At 35.0% G+C, this 21,105-nt stretch overlaps 2 protein-coding genes and 1 non-coding gene across 3 annotated transcripts; 1 reads left to right on the forward strand and 2 right to left on the reverse strand.

Annotated features, from left to right (window-relative positions):
- Window positions 1–2,856: 2,856 nt before the first annotated feature.
- Window positions 2,857–2,928, reverse strand: TRNAH-GUG (transfer RNA histidin (anticodon GUG)). The gene has a single exon. It is a non-coding gene; the product is annotated as a tRNA-His (tRNA).
- Window positions 2,929–4,239: 1,311 nt separating this feature from the next.
- Window positions 4,240–13,580, reverse strand: LOC144572982 (uncharacterized). The gene is made up of 18 exons (XM_078322626.1): window positions 13,078–13,580; window positions 12,047–12,126; window positions 11,535–11,585; window positions 10,965–11,447; window positions 10,468–10,722; window positions 10,306–10,371; window positions 9,581–9,760; window positions 9,111–9,162; window positions 8,376–8,645; window positions 7,860–7,970; window positions 7,605–7,781; window positions 7,246–7,524; window positions 6,472–7,071; window positions 5,737–6,185; window positions 5,528–5,591; window positions 5,354–5,422; window positions 4,689–5,057; window positions 4,240–4,599 (listed from the first exon to the last, which is right to left on the reverse strand). Exons 1-17 carry the CDS (start codon window positions 13,336–13,338, stop codon window positions 4,965–4,967), a joined length of 3,540 nt encoding a protein of 1,179 aa, XP_078178752.1. The 5' UTR covers window positions 13,339–13,580; the 3' UTR covers window positions 4,240–4,599; window positions 4,689–4,964.
- A 1,165-nt stretch (window positions 13,581–14,745) lies between these two features.
- LOC144573392 (transcription factor MYB59-like) lies at window positions 14,746–15,790 on the forward strand. Its single transcript, XM_078323174.1, has 3 exons — window positions 14,746–15,016; window positions 15,163–15,292; window positions 15,408–15,790. The coding sequence occupies exons 1-3, from the start codon at window positions 14,893–14,895 to the stop codon at window positions 15,784–15,786; spliced, it is 633 nt and encodes a 210-aa protein (XP_078179300.1). The 5' UTR covers window positions 14,746–14,892; the 3' UTR covers window positions 15,787–15,790.
- Window positions 15,791–21,105: the final 5,315 nt, after the last annotated feature.

The raw sequence follows: 21,105 nt of genomic DNA on the forward strand, positions 1-21,105 counted from the left end.
AACTACTTCTACATGCTGTATAATTATACAATATATCACATAAAATATATCAGTTAATCACAAAACATCCAGCAACTATTTGAAGTGATTCCATGATAGTTAGAAACAGATTGCAACTTTCACAAACAGGACAAAAAAAATATACTTTCAAACTGTACTTTCGGAAGTTGCAGTTATAGGAAGTTATTGGCCATTAATGTTAGTTATTAGCAGTTATTTTGACAAAAACATGATAAAAAGACAAAATAATGAATACTGTAAAATTATCAAGTTAAACTATGAAAACAAAAGGCAAAAACTATATATTTACCAAATTGTAAAATTAGCAGATGAAAACGATAAAATAAAATGTAAAAAAAATAAAAATTTCAATACTGTAAAATTATCAAGTTAAACTGTGAAAACAAAAGTTAAAAACTATAAATTTACCGAATTATAAAAATAGCAGATGAAAAAAATAAAAAAAATATTAAAAAATATTAATTTTCAATATTGTAAATTTATCAAGTTAAACTGTAAAAACAAAAGGTAAAAACTATAAATGTACCAAATTGTAAAATTAGCAGATGAAAACGATTAAATTGTATTTAAAAAATATGAATTTTCAATACTGTAAAATAGTCGACCAAAACTATGAAAACAAAAACCAATACTGTAAAATTGCTATATCTAAACTATAAATCCAGAACATTCAGAATAAAAACACAAAAAATAAAAATAACAATAGCTCTATACTGTAAACTGACACATCTTTACTACAAATATAACGATTCCAACTGTAACACAATTACTCAACAAAACACATCAGTTCAACACCATCTGTTCAACTGTAAAATAAATAAGTTGTTTTGAATACTGTAAAATCACAAGATGCATATTGTAAAACTACAAGGTGAATACTACAAAACAACCCAATTATGCTCCAGATCGCCTCGCTCTCATCTCTCTCCACCAGATCGCTTCTCCAGATCGCCTCTCTTAGATCGTCTCTCCACATTAGAATCTAAGAAAGATGCCGGAGAAGTCCGTCGGAGAGAATAAAGTGGCATATGTTAATTGACTACTTCAGAGACGACAAAATCCCGTCGTGTTCTTCTTTCGAATGTGAAATCGAATACTGTAAAACAAAATATAGAATCATGTAATTTCGTACATCATACAATTCAAAACAACAACATAAAGAAAAAGAAAACGAACTATGCATTTCAAATCAGACCATCAGATAATGCGAGATCTATTATTGAACAGTAAATGATACAATTAAAATTCAAATCAATGTTCATATAATGCACACACGCCTGAGACTACATCAATTCAAATGAAACTACAATAGAAGCAAAGAAATCATGATTATCAATTCAAATCAATAGAAGGAACGAAACTTAAATCGATCAGTAAATAAACAAGTTGTTTTGAATACTGTAAAACCACAAGATGTATATTGTAAAAGTACAAAGTGAATACTGTAAAATAACCCGATTATCTCTCTTCTCCAGATCGCCTCTCTTAGATTGTTGTACGCTCGTACTCTCGTACTCCGTCGCCTCTCTTAGAGAAGAAAGCGCCGACGAATAGTCGTACACTTGTACTCCGTCGCTGCCGCCCATTTGGCGTTATTGATCGTCAGGACAGTAGTGTTCGAAGCATGGCGGAGCGCTGCGGCCAATGATCCGCTGCCTCTGGCGATGTCGAGGGTGAGGTTGATTGGAGCAGCACGGGATACTTGAGCAAGGCGGAGAAGTTGAGTAATGGAGAGATCGAGAGTAGATCTGACAGAGAAAATGTTGGGATCTTGAAGTTTAGATAGGGTAGCGGGAGACGGTGAGCAATGAGAAAAGAAAGAGAGAGAAATTCAAAAAACAAAATTTGATCGCAAAATTTGAGAAGTGAAATTCAGAAAGTTATGACATGTTTAAATAGAGAAGAGAAAACCGTTAAAAAGTGAAAATCAGATAATGTAGTGGACAAAAGGTAATGTACAAAAACCTTTTCTCTATCTATAATGTGGTGCTGACAGATTGTTTTCTAGGACTTGTATCTGGTCTAACGGCCCCTCATTTTTTATCTACATATAAATGAATATTTTATATCTAGGACTTGTATCTGGTCTAACGGCCCCTCATTTTTTATCTACATATAAATGAATATTTTATATCAAGCATCCCATCATGCTTGTGATGATGAATTTCAGACAGGTCACAGGTAACATTATAGAGGCTAGAGCTCTCCAAATAGTTGACTAAAGAAGAATAAGAAATTATACAAGCACCTTGGTACAGGCTGATGCTTCATGCTGTATGGTAGAGTACCTCTCTTTTGTTCTAATCTCACATAGAGGTACAGATACAGGTATTTTCATCTCTGAAATATCGAAGGGATTGTCCTTTCTTCAGAAAAAATTTCTACTGTACCCATATAAATTTTTAAAATAGCCAATATCCCTAACCAAATATCCTACATCTCCATAAAAACCTGCTAGTTTTTTTTCTATCCCTATTTATTTATTTAAGTTCTTTATCTAACTATTTCAAAATTGAAATTACAAGAACGAATACATATTACAATTAATGTGACGAAAATTACTAAATTATTAACGTGACCAATAAATTTAATTTTTATAATTGAATAAATGAGGACCGCTCTAATTAATTTTTGTTTATTTCTCAGATCCTTTCGTCATCACTGAAGAATACTTGTTTCAGACAGAAAAAATATATCATTTGTTTTATTTCTCAGATCCGAAAATCAGTAGAGTAAAAATTTTCAATTTAATTTTTATATGTTGAATAAATGAAGATCGCTCTAATTATTTTTCGTTTGAGTGTGCTTCAGACGGAAAAAAAAAAGATAAGAACTTGTGGCTGCTGGGATTCGAGCCCAGGTCTCTACGGCCACAACGTAGAATTCTAACCACTAAACTACAGCCACTTTGTTGTCATGGGCGCACCAAATATATTATATACTTAATATTAGACGAGTGCAACCTCAACTAGACGGTTCTCCATAAGAAAAACTAAGCGCACTTTGTGATTGGAGGTTGCTACCCGCCAGACTTATAAATTAAGCGCACCTGTATTGAAATTTATTTTTTTATTTCTAAAAACATGTGTGACATTTCTATTATAATTTCTGGAATGTAACATAATTTTTAATTTTTAATTTTTATTAAAAAAAATTACAGTTTAGTTGTTTCTATTGATTTTTGTATTCTATCATAGTAATAATTATTGTCGTGGTCACTAAAAAAATTAAAAGTTAATTATATGAGCGTAGAGATTTAGAAATTAAAATTAAATTAATTATATGAGCGTAGAGATTGTTCTTAAATCTTAACTCACCAACAATCCCCCACGCGTGCATATAAATATTTAGAAAATTTGAGTAGAGGTTTGCAGCATTCCAGCTCGCCAATCAGAGATCACGACGTGCATATTTTACATAAAATATTTAAATAATGAAATATTATTCATATTTTTTTCTATTAAAATGTCATAATTTTCCACATGTACAAAGAGTAAATGATTCAATTTGAATTTAACGATATTATTTGAGTGAGTCTATGGTACTATGCATATCACGGGTTGTTACCGTGCTACAGCTTTATATTTGAGTTTTCAAATCCTAACGGTCGATCCGAACCGTTCATCTTGTTATCCGTATTAATGTGTTTGGAGACCAAATTTTACATTTTTTGAAATTTTTTTAATATTTATTTAGATATTTAGAAAATCACTTGATCTGAAAATTCTGGACCATCCAAAAACAGTGATTTTCAATAAATCTAAAAAAATAGTAAAAAAATTTCAAAAAATGTAAAATTTGGTCTCCAAACACATATTAACATGGAGAACAAGATGAACAGTTCGGATCGACCGTTAGGATTTGAAAACTCAAATATAGAGCCGTAGCACGATAACAAATCGTAATATGCATAGTACCATAGACTCACTCATATTATTTTGACACTAAAATTTAAATTTATTAAAATTTAAGAATAGAAGCATAATAATAAAGACAAATACAATAAAGGTATTTCAACCCTCCGTAAAAGAAATTAATACTAGATGAGCAAGTGATCATATTAGTTTTAAGAGTTCCAAGTTCCAAAGGAATATTTTCAATTGAGATGAAAGAACAGTTAACGTCGATCTAGTGAAGATGTGAATCTTATTGAAGAAATAGTTAATCTACGAACAATTATCTCAACAAAGAAGGGTCCATAGTTTATATACACCATAAGAAAATTAGTATATACCTAAGATCAACCTTAAAGAACTCTGTTATTGTATATTTGCATCTGGTGCTTCCATGCGGAAATTACAACTGACTTGGGACAAGACATGATTATAAAATGTTTTTCTAAATGACAACATACACAAAAAAAAGCGTTGTTAAATAAGGAAAATTAAGAAAACAAAACCCCACAATTAAGAAAACAAATTGCTACCTGAGGATGCCTCACAAAAAAATAGTAGCATCAACCTCGGTGCAACAGTTTAGAGTACAAAATTGCATTGTAAATTACACAGAAAGAGAGAAAAAGCTGGTTATTTGAAGGACACCTACTTCTAAGTGCCACTTGACCCTTCAGAAGTTTATCTGAAAAGAACCAAGTAATGATACTCAGTTGGAATTAAATGTTGACTAACAATCAAATACAGTATTAACAGAAATGGGGAAAGATATACCTTGAATTGCAAGAGCTATGTTTCACTTGCTGAAGATTGATGGGAAGAAGAAGAGGAGAGGAGAAAAAAAAAATTAAAAAATTAAGAATACAACGGGCAGCCCTCCTGTACATAGAGATTTACTAGCTACAACTAGTCCCACACAAAAGGTGCTAATTAATTAACACGTCTCTCTCATAACCCTATAAAGAATTCCCAGAATAGACACCAAGAATTCACAAGCATCTAACCTAACTAAAAAAAACATTTTTTAAGTTTCAAAATTTTTCAGGCAAATTACTGAGCACTGTCGATGCCAAGATCAGTCGAGAGTTGGAGTATCCCACGCATTTGAAGATATGGGTTCTCCAAAAGCTTTTCGTTATTGCTCTGATAACCAAAATAAGATAATAAATTAATCATTTGATCCTTTGGGTGTTACAGGTTTAGATTAAAGAAAAGGGTGAAATACTGTGATGGTGATTTGAGTTCTTTTTCACTTGGATTGAATTAAGAACAATTGTGTTTATTGCTTGTAAATACACCATAAGAGGAATCAATGGTACAAGTTGGGGCAATTGGTACCAAGTGGGCTGGTACTTAACAATCAAACCTGATGCAGGTATAACACCAATAAGAGTTTTTTTTTATTTTTTATTTTTTTATTGAAAGATGTCCAAGCTAACCTGTTGGGCTCTATAAATAAGACTTTGGAGCATGCGCTGATATGCTTCAGGCTCCTCCGTCATCATTCTCTGTGAGTTATTTTTGAGAACAATCAGCTATTATCGACAGTAGTGTAGTGGGGAATTAATCGTCACTAATAAACATATCATTTGATTGTGCATTAGAAACCCCACCTTCAATAGAAAATTTGCTGAATAATATGCTACTCTTGAATCCATGTCATCTTCTAGAAGACCACTTTAAAACACCAAAACAGATAAATTAGTACAAAGCACATAATTATAATACACAAGCACATTCACATTTATGTTATAATATGCCTATCTATTCCTCAATTCCTATTGCTTTGACAGACATGAATGGGATCTTGACATTTAGTTACCTGAAAAATTCATTTCCATCAACTTCAGAAAATGCCACTGGGTCAGAGGTGCATTTACCAATCAGAAGCAATAACAGAGCTGCACGAATGTCTGATGTGCAACCTGGCAGGTAGCCTCTCCCGGTGCTACCAACTGCCACACCAAGGGCAATATCATCAGTTGCTGCACCTGCCAGCTGGATGAGTGGCCAGTAGAAGAGGGAGGCTGGGACCCGGCTCACCAACGGCATCGGAGCAATGGCACTGCCTCTTAGAAGCAAAGCGGCAACTGACGTGGTCTCACAGTTCTTGACATTCACGTAAGGGTCATCTAAAGTTATGGTTTTGGTGTTGTTTCGGCTGTCAAGTCTTTCAGGGATGTGAGGTTCAGTCTCAGGCTGCTCAACTGATGGTGTGTTATTGGTTGGGGGAAGCTTTTGGCACAATTGAGAGAATAGCACGTCGCACATCTGCTCAATTTTATGATTCAAATAAGGATGACAGACAGAGGGAGGTTTAGACTCTACAGAACACAAGTTCGGTACAGGTTGGAGTAAAAATTATATTGTAACACTACTAGTTCTCTCCTTTAGATTTTAATTTATGATATTTTACTTAGCCAGGTTCGAAGGGGCAGGTTGTAAAAGTGAGGTTTAAGGAAATAACTAAGGATTAAACAGCCAAATATTCCAGCAAACCCTTAGCAGAAATGTAGTAAAAATGCAGAAAAAGAACATCAAGAAAATAATATGATACCTTCAAAATGTTAATATGATCAGTCTCATTGTTCTGTTCAACAAGCGAAAGAGCACTACTCATTATATCTACCAGTGCAGCTGCCTTCTCCAGTCGACCTGTGCCTCTGCTATTTTCTCTCTGATCCAGTAACAACTGTACTCTCATCAGAAACATCTCCAGTACAAACAGAAAACCCCATCTTATGAAATTATGCTTTGACTTGAGGAGCCCACACAGAACAGAGACTGATAATGGAACTCCTGCACGAGCTGCCATGTCTTCACTTCCTGCATCTGAGATCTGCTGTTGGAGTTGCTGTATGTTTGACCAAATACCACCTCCTCTTTGGTTGTCAGTACAGATTTCACAAACAAGTAGATCCACAAGCCAGATGTAGCCATGGTGACGACATGCTGAGGTGTCAGCGTGAAGAAGAGAGTGCAGTGTGGTCCATGCCAGGCTGGCCTTGATGGTAATTTCAGGATTATGAGATCCCTCCTTGATGCTTTTCAATGATCTGTAGGTCTTCGTCATTTGTACCATATATATGAATTCGTGGTCAATACCAGAAAAAGATCTCACAGTGGCTTCAAGTTTGTCTATAATCTTCTCCAGTAGCTGTAGTATAATATAAAATAATGATGATCTGATGTCAATACTATCATGATCATGCTTTTACTATAATCACGAGCTAGTTCTTACATGTCGGCCAAGCGACAAAGACAACAAACATAACTAAACACAAGTAGAAATCCAAATATAAAAAAATAGCAGGTGTAAGAAAGAACTCACCGAGCTCAGGTGCTTATTATCAACGGTATGTGAGATGGCCCTGGAGATAGAACTCCGCAAAATGTCACCAGTACTCTCCACCCCATACTTAACTGTCAGATAAAAAGCCTCCGGGGCATGATTTCCTACCATAAACAGAGAAACTAGGGGTTTTATATCCTCATATGTGTAAGTTGATACACCCCTTGCTATGCACATCTCATTTATCTGGTGCACCGCATAGTCAAGCAGAATCATAAATAGGTCTCGCTTCTCTTGCTTCGACTCGGCCCGTGAATACTACATATTAAATACATCGCCATTAGAAGTTCCAAATTTAGGAAGAATATGTACATATACAAGTAAACAGTACAACTCACCTCAAAGCAAATATAGTCGATTCCACCAAGGAGATTAATTTGTTCCATAAGAAAAGTTGGTGCACCATCAGTGGGAGATAGCTGGTACAGCATGTTTGTCAACATGCATATAAGCTTGCAGCGTACCACCATGGCCCAAGTATGCTCTCTGCTTACCTCTAATAGAGTTTTTATAACCTGTTCAATATAACCAGAAGAAAAATTAACAGATGAACAAATCACATTAGTAACTCCTAAAATAACATTAATACTCACCCTAATATCAAGGCCTTCTAGTCTCTTCCTAATAATGTTCCCTCTATCACAAACAAAGTAGAACAGACAGCTAAGGGCTGATGCCCATACTATTTCTTCCTTTTCTTCCATCTACAATTGATATGTTAAAAAATAAGTGCTTCAATACAAAGGATGCTAATGCAAGAATAATAATAAAAATAACAGCCAAGGCTTTTCATTAAAACACCCTCAAAATTATCCCATTGCTGAAAATAACTTGGTAAAGTGAATTATTCTATATCGAAAACCTCGGACCAATCAATCAAATCCAAATAATTTCAAAAACCATTTTATATAGAATTGTAATTTCTTGAAACTACTTGAAGCTTCCCCTGTTTCAAAGAGAAATATCCTGCTGTTGAAGTAATGCTCTTGCTTGCCCATCTCAAAATGGGGGATTTTTGCATAATCCAAAAAAGTTTTTGTCTTTTTTCTTTTTTGTGCAAATATAGAAACTCCTTAGTAAAGAATGAAGAACTGGGTAAGTATATAAACCTGAACAAGGAGGAGGAGGATCTCAAACAAAACAGCCAAAAGCCATGACTCGAAGTTCTCTATGGCGGCGCTCTTGGTTGGATGGTTCTCCACACAGCTGTTTTGTTCCTCACTCTTGGAATAAGAACCTTGTGGCAACTCATCATTTTCTATGATAGGAGTGACATCTTCTGACAACATAGGTTCCAGAAGATGTGCGTGCACACCCAGGTTGAGAATTAAATCAAAAGCTCGTGTTTTTGAAAATGGCTTTTGAGAGCTTAGAATTCCCTGAACCAAAAGAAGGCACAATTACTAAGCTTCAAATATTTAACCAAAAGTAAACTACTGAAGTGGTCCTTGCATCTATAGTTAATATTACAGTACCTAAAGAGCTGAAGTTTCCATTTTGGTACTTATTCAAATTTTCAAATCTGTATGATTGCATTGTCACCAACATATTTATCAAAAAGAGGACACCATTTGTAGTCGACCTGATGCTAATACAGGATAAGTTAAACAACAACAACAACAACCAAGCCTTTAGTCCCAAACAAGTTGGGGTAGGCAATAATACAGGATAAGTTATTTTAATAAAATAAAGACACTTTGCTGTGCTCACTAAGATTTCATTAAGTTTTTAACTTACAAAATTTAGCAACCAGAATGGTACGATTACAGGAATTAATTAATACTTCACAGATAGTTGGTCTAATTTACTATAATACTACACTTGTACATGTGATTATAGACTACCTCTAGCATGTAAAGAGTCAAAGGGCCAGCTGTTTCTGGGTCCATCATGTACCTGCACAAAGAAATTACCAATTATAGTAGCTTGGTACTAAACTAATGTTAGCTCAGATTGTATGTTGGTGCCTACCAGGCTAGTACATTTTTTGGAACAACATGGTAATGAGAATTTTAAATAAGCAACTTCAGCATCTATTGAAAAAAAGTGCAATTACCACCTATCTGTTAATACCAATGTTAAAAACTGATTAAATTACCCTGATATTCTAATAGCAACTAGCACAAATCACTCCATAACTAGATCCTGAAAACTTAAATTTGAAACACTACAAGTTGGCTTGATTTTGACTTTGGATTTGGACATAAAAGGTAAGATATTCAGTGCAATTTGCAAATTTAAGAGCAGTTGATTGTCATATACAAATAGTGTCAAATGCTGGGGTCATTTGCCAAAAAATACTGCCAGAGCATACATATCAATGATGAGCTTGATGAGGACACTGAAAGCAACGTCAGCAGAAGGCTGCCGGTTTTGGCTGCTCAGTCTTGATGGCGCATTTAGTTGGTTCCCATTTGGTGTGCATGAAGCATTGCATACTTCTGTTATTACCTCATTTATTTCTGCTGGGTTTAACTTCAATGGTTGCTGTTCACTGTTCAAAAATAGAAAGAAAAAGCAGATAGATGCAGATAAGAAGAAAGAGAATGACCTGATCTCATGCCTGGAATGCTAAGAGCATGTCTTTTAGCTTTCGGCCTATGCTTATTTAAACTCTTTGTTGTTGGATCTACGTCATATGCACTTAAATTATGATTAATACATCAATCCACAAAGGTGGTGTAAGGGATCAAAAGTATGCATTGCTAAAACAATACATCTTGCTTATTTTTTTTATAACAATTACCAGATATGGTTAGTATGCCAGGATACTATTATAGATGTCTACTTATGATCACCTGGTTTACAACTGAAGTTTGTTATCAGAGACTTTTTACAAACATTCTCCGCATAATTATAAATATTATACATTGCTGAAAAGTGAAACAGCTCTCTTTTCAGTACCTGATAATGAAACCATACTAGCAATTTTTGTTCAACTTTTCCTAGTTGAATTTTGGTATTGGTGAATCTACTGTTTTCATTATATTCTTGGGACCTCATATTCATTGTTAATATCATGCAAGTATGTTAACATACCAATAGTGTCTATACTGAAAAAGGGGCTTTGCTCGGGGCTGAAAGGCACTAGACGGTATATTCGACCTGGAACCAAGGAAAAATAAAGCAAAATAAAATTATGGAAGATAGATGAGATAGAAGTCATCAACAAAGAGAAAAAGGAGAAGACAAGGACAGTACCAAATTTCATTGGGGCCCACTTTCATGCGTTTTGAGGCAGTTATTGCCTTCAGATGGCTACGAGACAATGCGAAATCAGTAGACGGTGTGGCTCGTGATGGTTGCAAGGAATTTATGTCTAGCAAATCCTGAACAGCTGGATCTCTCCAATGCTGGCTGTTCCTAGTCCCATCCATGTCCCCTAGAAAAATTGCTGCTGCACCGACTTCAGGTGATTGGTACATGGAAATGTCTTGCTGCCTCTCAGCATCCCCACTGGTTACAAAAGAATGTGTATGTACATAATTACCCCATTTAAAGAGATATATCATCAATATTCAAGACCAAGGATTTTTTGCTTATAGATTTTGAGTATACCCTTTATTTATGTCATGTCAAGCAAGATTTTGTATGACTTGATTCCATTTGATATCATTTATATTATAGCAATATCAATTAGTAAACTTCAAGGGTGCATTTTGAAACTCTTTGACCAAATGCAAAGCATAAGAAGATACCTTTCTTTCAGTGTAGATGTTGTTTGTTGTTGATCTAGATGCCACCTCCATTTCAAAATATCAAAAAGAATATATTTACTATCATCTTCTATACCAACAACATCAGTTGATGAACCCTTCAAATTAGAATGCCTCAAAACCTGTTTCAACTCAACACTATCCTGACTTGCACCAGCTTCCGAGTTTAATTTCAAACTAAATGACCTACTGCTTGGAATAGAAGAAAGAGTAGGTTTATTAAATGGTTGCCTTGGTGGAACACTGAGGCCTATAGGCTGGAAGGACAACTTGGGAATGTGCTTCGCCACCAGGGACCTCACATAAGTTATTGACTTGACAAGGGATGGATTTGTAAAATTGGAAGCTGATGGAGGTGAAATGAAAGAGTTAGATTGGAGTTGATTTCCTGTCGGTTCACATTTTGAAAGGGAATTTGCACAGAACAACTCAATCTGTCTAAGAGTTGTTACTCTTGGTATGTACCTGCTTGTAAAAAAAAAATACTATTAATATGCGTTATAAAATAGAAGAGATTTGTAAGTAGCAAATATCTATGTAATTGAAGCTTACTTTGCAAGATAACGCTTTAGCAGTGCAATACACCTGGGAACTACAGCAGGGCTGGTTTTAAAAAAGAAATCATGTTATGATGGAAAATAAATAAATCATGGAATTATTTTTAATCTGTATGCCTAAATACATCAGCCTGATTGACAATGAACCTGTAAAAATTTGAATGAAATATGCTGGTATAGTTTAATTTGTTTGGTCTAAGTTCACACGGTTAATTTCTTGAAGAAAACAAGAAAGCAGACCTAAACAAAAATAAACCATTTAAAAAGTAACTAATCATTTAATGTCAATGCATAGATCAGTTATTCAGATATTAAAACTTCTTCTCATTTTGTACATATAAAATAGAATTGCTTAACAGATACTCAATAAAATCCAATTGAAATGAGAATTACGACTCAACAAGCAAACCAGAAATTTTGGGTAGTTGTTAGGTAATCAAATTTCTTTCTTTGGTACATTTAGGATGAGAATTTTAAAAAAATTAAAAACTTCAAATTTAAGCAAACCTTCTATCTCTCTCAGCAATTGCATATTCTACAAGCACACTATAAGCAATGTCAACAGTAGCTGGGCTAGCTATATAATCCTGCATTTAAGTTTATGACATAAGTATCTACAAAAAACATGCAGAGAACAACATAACTATATTGCCAAAAACAATGCTGTCCAACATTTACAGGCAAACAATGTTTAGATAATTGTTTTGCATTGCTTTTAAAAAATTGCTACAAACATGGTGGTCATTTATAGTCATATCGGCTAAAAACTTATCAGATAAATACAACACACAAATGATATTATGATGTCGGACCTCCAATAAAGTATCACCACACTTCCATTTGAAAAGAATGTTTCAAAATGTTGACAAAGATGCCACATGTCATGTATCACTTCGTGGTATTGAAGATGTTAAAATATTCAAGGTCCAATCCTCAACCAGAATTCAAGGATGCTTTGTCGGCTTTTCCTTGTGATAATAGATACAGCTTTCTAAAATTTCATGAGACTATTGGGAAACAAATTCTCTTGAATAACCAATTTCTTTTCTCTTCAAGGGTAGACTAATTTGGACAAAAGTGACATCAAGTAGTAGTGTAGCTTAACTCTGTAACATAATATACAAGGGTATACTATCTATTTTTGTGTGTGTGTGTGTGTAGTGTTCACCAACTAAGCAAAAGGTAATGGGCTTTTTAATGGATAATTCTATGATCCTTCTCAAATCACCTGAACTGTAGTGGGTGAACTACAAGTTAATAAAAGAAAAAAAAAACTAGCTCAGTAGTCTTAAGATTAAAGAATTGCATGGTTCAAATCAATAGACTATATCTTCAAAATTAGTCATTATTCCTAAACGTTAAATAAGCATCTCAAAGTATTCTACTTTAATCTATTAACACAAGTTCTTACAGAGATCAATTAGTTCAAAACTCTGGTACAAGTTCTACCACAGAAACAAGATAGAGAAACCGGCCGTTTCTTATCCATTAGTGACTAACGACAGGGAAAGCGCAAAAGAATCCAGTTTGGAACTAACCCGAAGAGTTCTCGAAGCTTCAACGGCAATGGAGGACGAGCTGGCGCCGGAGCTCCCATGGAGATGCGAAGCGGGAGGTGACAAGCAATCCGCCACTGCTCGCCGGAGTGGCTCCGGCGGTTTTCTTGAACCCACGGTCGCTGGCGATCTCAACGCCCTGGGCTGGCCCGCCAGCACTCCGTACAGTCTCGTCGTCGCCAAACCTCCCCTTGCAGGACTGAAGCTCAGCCCTTGCCTATGTAAGGTCTCCTCCAATGGCATATCTTTCTCTCTATATTTCCCACTGGCATGTAATTAGTGCTTCTCTCTGCTCCGTTTTCCCAGCCTCTCCTCTCGTGTTTGCATCGTTTCTATAGAGAACAACTCATGTTCACATTGTCAAGTAGCCTTCCTTTTACTCCTGCGCGTCTTTATTAATGGCAAGAGAAGAGACAGAAAAAGAGAAGAAAGAGAAGGATCGTGGATTTGGGAGATTTGTAAGAACTGTCCTGAGAGAGAGAGAGAGGGCTTTTCCGAATCTTACATCTTTTTTAACTAATAAGCGAATGAGTTCAAGGTATTACACGAAAATATAACTTCGGATTCTGATTGGCTTGGTCCTTTGTTTCGTGCCATTCTGCACGAAGTACGGATCTGAGCGTAGAATTATTAGGTGGAAATAATAAAAGAGAATTTGTTAAGAGGATTATAGCTGGCATTGCTGACTGGGACCCACTACTTGGATTTTTCTTTCTTATATATGAACTAATCCGAAGCTATGGATATAAATAGATGCAGTCTGCAGCTGTATGCTTACGTTTCGGTGTGGGTCCAACCAAAAAGCGACAAACAGCACACAAGACCGGATGTATTTCATTTTGTACGGAGAGCCGCTATTGGGTTTGGACTACGATGCATATGTCGGACTCATACCAGACGAGACTCCGGTTGGATATATGGGCCCAAGCCCAATAAGGATTTCTTGATTGGACTAGTATATCAAACAAGGGCTTTCAAGCCCATAGAAATAATACATTTCTAACTGAAATAGGCTAAGAAATATACAAGGGATTTGAAAAGCTTTATTTGATGGGCCTTCTTTTTTCCTTCCCTGAATTCCATTGAGTACTCATTACAAATGATCACACCGTAACAGATATCTTTTTTGTGCGCTGATTCTGATCCCATTATTGTAGCTTCTTCTTCCTCCTCTTCCATTGAAAAATCTTGCATGGAGCAATCTTCCTCCTCTTCCACTAATTTTGTATTTTTGTATTTTTACTTGTACATACGGAAAAAATAGCAGATCATGTCCCTACTATCTTTAAAAAAGCTAAAATTTGACAAAAGAAAAAGACCATTGAAACCAGTAGCTGATTTACCTTTTGTAATTCTGGACAGAAAATCAATTTGTTTCCAGCAACAGATATATATTTAAATATGAACCCAACTTGACCAATCTTTAGAGCCCGTGATGTTTTGGTATTGTTGACTTGAATTAATTTATCAAGAGACGATCTTCTTGGTCTATGATGTCACAAATAATGAGACAGCCCTGATTTCAGAGGGGCACTTTGGGAACCAAATTTATGTTCACTACGCAACAAAACGGGACAAACTTGCCAAAAAACAATGGAGATATAAACTAACAACAATCATGTGGCTGCTTTACCTAGCGCCTATAAAAGGTCAAGCACAAGTCACCTCCAAAACAAGGTTCTCACACTAATTTACTATTCACCATTCCTGCTTCCTAGGTTCAAGGATCCAAAAAGAAAAACAAGAGACACAAAAGATAGTCATAAGCCTTGTAAACCCGGCACGTACCGGTGATCAATGGTGCTTGGAGAAGTCGGGGAGATACGAAAGGGGCCGTGGACGGAGCAGGAGGATCTGCAACTAGTATGGTTTGTGCGCCTCCTCGGTGAACGCCGTTGGGATTTCCTTGCAAAGGTGTCAGGTTTGAATGGTGGAGGGTGAACGGAAGAGAATCGTATATAGCCTTTTGCTTTTGCAAACCGCTATATACGATTCTTGAATTTAGTTTTCTTTTTTAAGTTTCCGGTTTAACGGTTTACCTTGCGGTGTGTTGTGTTTGTGCTGCAGGTCTCAATAGGACCGGCAAGAGCTGTAGGCTTCGATGGGTCAACTACCTTCATCCTGGCCTCAAGCATGGCCGCATGACTCCTGAGGAAGAGCAACTCGTGCTCGACCTACACGAGAAATATGGAAACAGGTTTAATCCAATGGCACATCTTTCAATTTTATTTTGATAGTTATTACACCATTTTCAACTTGTGTATACTTATAATTTGTTTGTTGATGTAATTTCATTTGAATGATGCCAATAGGTGGGCAAAAATCGCGAGTAAACTCCCGGGACGTACCGACAATGAAATAAAGAACTATTGGAGAACCCACATGAGGAAGAAGGCGCAAGAGGAGAAAGGATCCTCTTCGTCTCCTTCCTCCTCTTCAATGTCGCAAAACAACGAATCACAATCGGAGTCGGCTGGAATAACAGATGTCGAGGAGACCACCAATGGATACTCCAACGACCAATTATGGCAGGTGGAGATGGCAAGCAAGTTAGGGTTTGAAGAGTACAATGAACTCGGTTGTTATAGTAACAGTATGCCGATCAATTCGATGCCTTCGCCGGTCTGGGAGTACAACCCGGAACCACTGTGGATGATGGATGATCATGTTGAGTTTAAACAGGAATATTAATTCAATCTGCAAATGATGAATGCAATTAATTAGCTAGTTTCTTATGTAAAATTTCTCTCTTATCATGTAGGTTTTTTTGGAAGAATGTCTTATGTTGTCATTGTTTTCTTTCTCATTAATTAATTGGAAAAAAAAGTTCCTTGGGTTAATTAGTTTTGATTTGTATTCTTTTTCTCAGAAGTTTTTCATTTTACTGTAATTATGTGAATCAGAATCTAAATTTTTATGAGTAGTAGTTCATATATAATTGTAGAACTTTTATTTTGTTTGACTTGGCTTTTTGTTTCAAGTAAAGTCCAAATTAATATCATGAATAATATATTGTCCTCTTGGATAGCTTTTTAAAAAGTAACTAATTAATATACAAATTAGGAGCGCTTAACAAGATAATATATGTAAAGCCAACATGTTTAAACAATTTCATTACCTCCCAACTACACGCACTGGTACAAAAACCTCCACCGTCTTCCATCCTGCTCCTGACCAACAATCCGGAAATAATTACATTAAAACCCACAATAATAGCTAACATAATTATAACAATGAAAGAAATTTAATTGGAAGCTTTATTTACCTTCATTTCTGCCGTATTTAGGAATATATATATAAAAAAAAAAGGTTTCCTCTTTATATATATATATATATATCCTCATCTACTATGTCATTGGTGGAGGCTCTGTAGGACTTCCATTTTGCTGCCATTGAAAAGTTATGGCGCCAGTGTGACATCATCCTTGGACTCCTTATAATTTAAATCAGACCAGTTTTTTTATTAATAAGAAAAAGAAAAAATAAATATAAAACCGTTTCGCTGGATTTTGAAAAATAAGAAAAATGTTATAGTTAGCTGGATGTTATAAAACAAAACGTTTAGCTAATCTGATTGCTAATGATTTCTAATTTAAAAAAAAAAAACACTGTAGCCGGATATTATGGTGTATGAAGTCCAACTACAGTGTAATTTTTTTGGGTACACTATAGCTGGACTTCATAGACCATAACGTCCATCTACAGTGTTATTTTTTTTAATTAGAAATCATTAGTTATTAGATTAGCTGCACGTTATGATTTATAAAGTCCAGCTACAGTGTCCTGGACGTTTTTCTTATTTTTCGAAAATTCACGAAAGTGTACCCATAATCGATACTTTATTTTATTTTTTCTATTAATAAAAATGGGTAAATCAGACGGTTCATATCAGATTCTAAAACTCCAAATTTTTCCTAGAACATTTCTGTTTTGGTCTTTTTTTTTGTTCTCTTGCAGGACTGAGATCTCTGATCCAGATAATTTTGAATCATTGTCAAATTATATCCGAATTATTTCCGAATCACAAATTTTTTATCTCACCGAATCGAATCCGGATAATTCATTTGTCACTATAAATAACTTATTTATAGCTTAGACAACGGTGCTTTTTTTTTTCTTTAATCTTTGTGTCATTGTTCATGCAAGGGTGAAAACGGATATACATATCCGACAATATCGGTATTTATTCTTATTTTTCAGATAAGAATATAGATATAATAAACACAGATAGAAATAAGAATTGTGTTAAATATTTATGAAATTAATTATAGTATGGATAAAAATACATCTGGGTCTGAATTAATTATGGATAAAAATAATTATGCTGCGTGAATAATTAAACTGATCGAAATTAATTATTTATGAAATTAAATATGGATAAAAATAATTATGCTGCGTGAATATATGGGTCTGAATTTCTGCTCTCTATGGATAAACAAATTAATTGATACAATCAACAAGTGCATAATATTAATATTATAAGTATACATATACAGTTCATTTTCTACCATGTATTATATTTTTTTTTTTTTAAAAGTGGAGATATCCACCTGTTTCATTAGAAACATGGTATTGTTCTTGTTAGTTTGTAATAATCTAGAAGTCAATGATACGATAATTTTGATTATATATAAAGTTTTGTTCATGAATTGGATGATTAATATCATTTTGTTGCCTTGAGTATTATTGCATTTATGGATCATTTCGAGTCCATGACTGAAATTGTGAAACTCCATAATATAGATGATATATACTCTTAAAAGGTCACTGACCAAGGTAATTAGCAGGAACACTAATTACCGCTGTAAGGTTAGTATGTGGATTAAATGATGGTCAAGTTTTACAGACCATAGACAAGGAGTTGTCATTTTAATCACATAGATATATGTTCCAGGAACATGATATCTGACAGACCCCGAATGAAACATTATACGGAATTGTGTTCGTGTCATTAATGTTTTCATTCAGTGTTAAGTTCTAAAGTATGAGATATTCATCTTTCCTACTAAGAAATGTATATGTGTGATTGTTATCAAACGCTGTCGGTAAAATGTAGTTATAACGGTAGGTCTTCGGTATACATGGCTTAGCTGAGGTAGTGATGGTTTACCAAAAGTACTATTGTCCCTCGTATCTCTATACGAGCTATAGCATCACTGGGCCCCTTGATAGAGTAAGATTATCAGCGCGCGGTATGATTACAAGAGTAATCATATTTGATAATCTGCTCAAGATCAAGAAAAAATTAAGTTTACAAGGATGACACACACCTACCTTGAAACTAATATGATAGCTATGAGACAGAAGAACAGACACAAGTAAATTGTTTACTGGATCATGATATTGTACTGTACAGCATCATCTGTGTAATTGGATGGTCATGATGTATACTGCCAGATACCGCTCATGATTATAGAAGTTAAAACAGTTTTAACTCTATTTACCAACATAACACAGATCCTATTGGGTCACACCATATAGGAGTTAAACGGAGAATCTTATTGTGATTGATTATAAATTGGTTATGATCAATAGTAAGATGGTTATAATTAATTATACGTGTTATAATTAAATTATAAATATTATGTAAAAATAACAAGCAAAAACATTGGTTAATTTATAAACGTGTGTGACACGTTGTATAAAAGTTAACCGGTTAATTTATAAATGTGCAGGACACGTTGTATAAATTACCGAAACAACAACCGCAAGAAATATAATTGTTCAGAATAATTATACAAATATTATTTGTATTCGGGCCGAGGGCATTTTGGTCTTTTCACATGTCATCCTTATCCACATGACACGTCATCGATTTTATCCACATGACACGTCATCGATCTTATCCACATGACATGTCATCATCCTTATCCATTCAATCGCATATCTTGTAAATAGGCATATGTTGAGGGGTATTTCGGTCTTTTGCGAACCTCCTCAAAAGCCTATAAATAGAGGGGTGCATATAGAAAAGAAAAAAAAACCACTAATTCACTCGTATCGTTTCGTGTCGAATCGAATCGGTATTTTCTCTCTTTCTCTGTTTCTCTCCCAAATAGTGTTTCGGTTGAGAAAAGAAAGTTATACGTAGTTGACGTATAATCTTGCGGGTTGTTGTGAAGTATATTTACGGGATTGATGAATAGTATTTTCTCGGATTTCGCGGTATGTCAGTTTTGCTTATTTGTGAAACTGAGTAACCGAAAATTCGTGTTTACGGGTTTTCATCTTTTTCTCCGTGAATAGTGTTTTTGCAGAATTTCGCGGTTTATAGTATTTCTGGCAAAAGAAATAACCCGCTCTCTGGTTAGTCCTAGTGGATAACCTATAGAGGCACCATACGTTTGGTGCTCTGAGGAGAATCATTCCCGTGATGTAGCTCTACTCGCTCGGTCTGCATTCCAACTGTGATTTGGAAACAAGGTATAAATATGTTATATTAATCTATTTAATTGGTAAGTAGATTAAAGTTTTAGAAATCAATCATGGAGTAGATCTGTAAAAGGATTAAATTGGGTTTTGATGCCAAAGGAATACTGAAGGTAGACCGCCTTGGAAAGTTTCCTGACATACCCCGTTTAATCCTGAGCTTAAGTTGGCCGTAGAAATTTTTGTTCTACGGCCATTCCGCAGCTTAAGCCTAAACAGGTTTTGGTTACCCCAAAACCCAACAGTTCTTACAAACACAGTGATCCAGAATTACTTAAGCATACCTACATACTAGAATTAGCTACTTAACTAATACAATATATCATCAAAAGCATTAACTAGAGTTAACCACGAGCATAGAGTAGTTTGAGACTAAGGATTAAAACGATACAAAACAACATTTAAGCTATGGTAGACTAAAGATACAAAACAGTAAGACTATATAAAGGTGCAGTGGCAACTGGCTCTTCAGAGGACAGAAGAAGAAGAACTGGCATGATTTGTGTTTGAAGGATTGAAGTATGTTGTATCTGCTGCATCAAGGTCGGCTCTGTCTCGGAGGTATTCCGACAGGTCCGACCCCTCTAATCCAAGCCAGGTTTCGTCCTCGGAATCCCAACTGCTGTTGTCCCTGGGAGACGTAAAGGTCCCCGAGAGGATTATAATATTGCCTGCCTGGGACAAAGGAGATACATCCATAGGTAAAATTAAAGTTAATTTAAGATATGAATCATCAGCATTTGACTTACACAAATAGCTTGTTAATGAGATAATATGTGATCCTAAAGCTGCTAATGTTTGTACAGTGGCATTGTTAAAGCATAGTTTATTACGAGTTAACCAAATTATCCATATGGTAGCTACCCTAATTAGTTCTATAAGAATACTATATTTAAGTGGGATGCATGCATCTAATTGCCACAAGTCAGCTATATGTGTACAATTAAAAGAAAAGTTGTTATGGTTTGCAATCCATGACCAAATTGATGAGATAACTGGACATGTTACAAATAAATTATCTATAGTTTTTGGACAGTTACAAAAATGACATGTTTGGTCTCCTACCCAACCTTTCCTTGTTATATTGTCTTTGGTTAACACTTTACCTTCCTTAACTAACTACATGAATATTTTTATCTTAAGAGGGATCTTTGTTTTCCAAAGGGTAGTGTATTACTGGTCTTTAATTCCCCCATATTCTAACCAATTGTACAAGGAATGGACTGTGAATTTGCTTGAGGAGTGCCATCTCCAATATATTTTGTCTGGACTTAGAATATCCTTAAAAACAGATAAATAAGTAAGATAATATGTGAGGCGGTTCCATTCAGTTAGTGTGATGCCTGTGAGTCGTCTATTAAATTGTAATGCAATGGAGTGTGGTGTAATAGCCCTAGATACAGATATTTGAGGATTAGAGGAAATACGAAATATGTTTGGATACTGACAATATAATGCACATTCCCCTTTCCATCTATCCAGCCAGAACAAGGTTTCATTACCATTGCCTAGTATTCTATTGATACCAAGATCTACTATGTGTCTAACTGAAATAATACCAAGATCTACCATGTATTATAT

This window comes from Carex rostrata, chromosome 21 (assembly GCF_964058835.1).
Source record: "Carex rostrata chromosome 21, lpCarRost1.2, whole genome shotgun sequence".
NCBI classification, from domain to species: Eukaryota; Viridiplantae; Streptophyta; class Magnoliopsida; order Poales; family Cyperaceae; genus Carex; species Carex rostrata.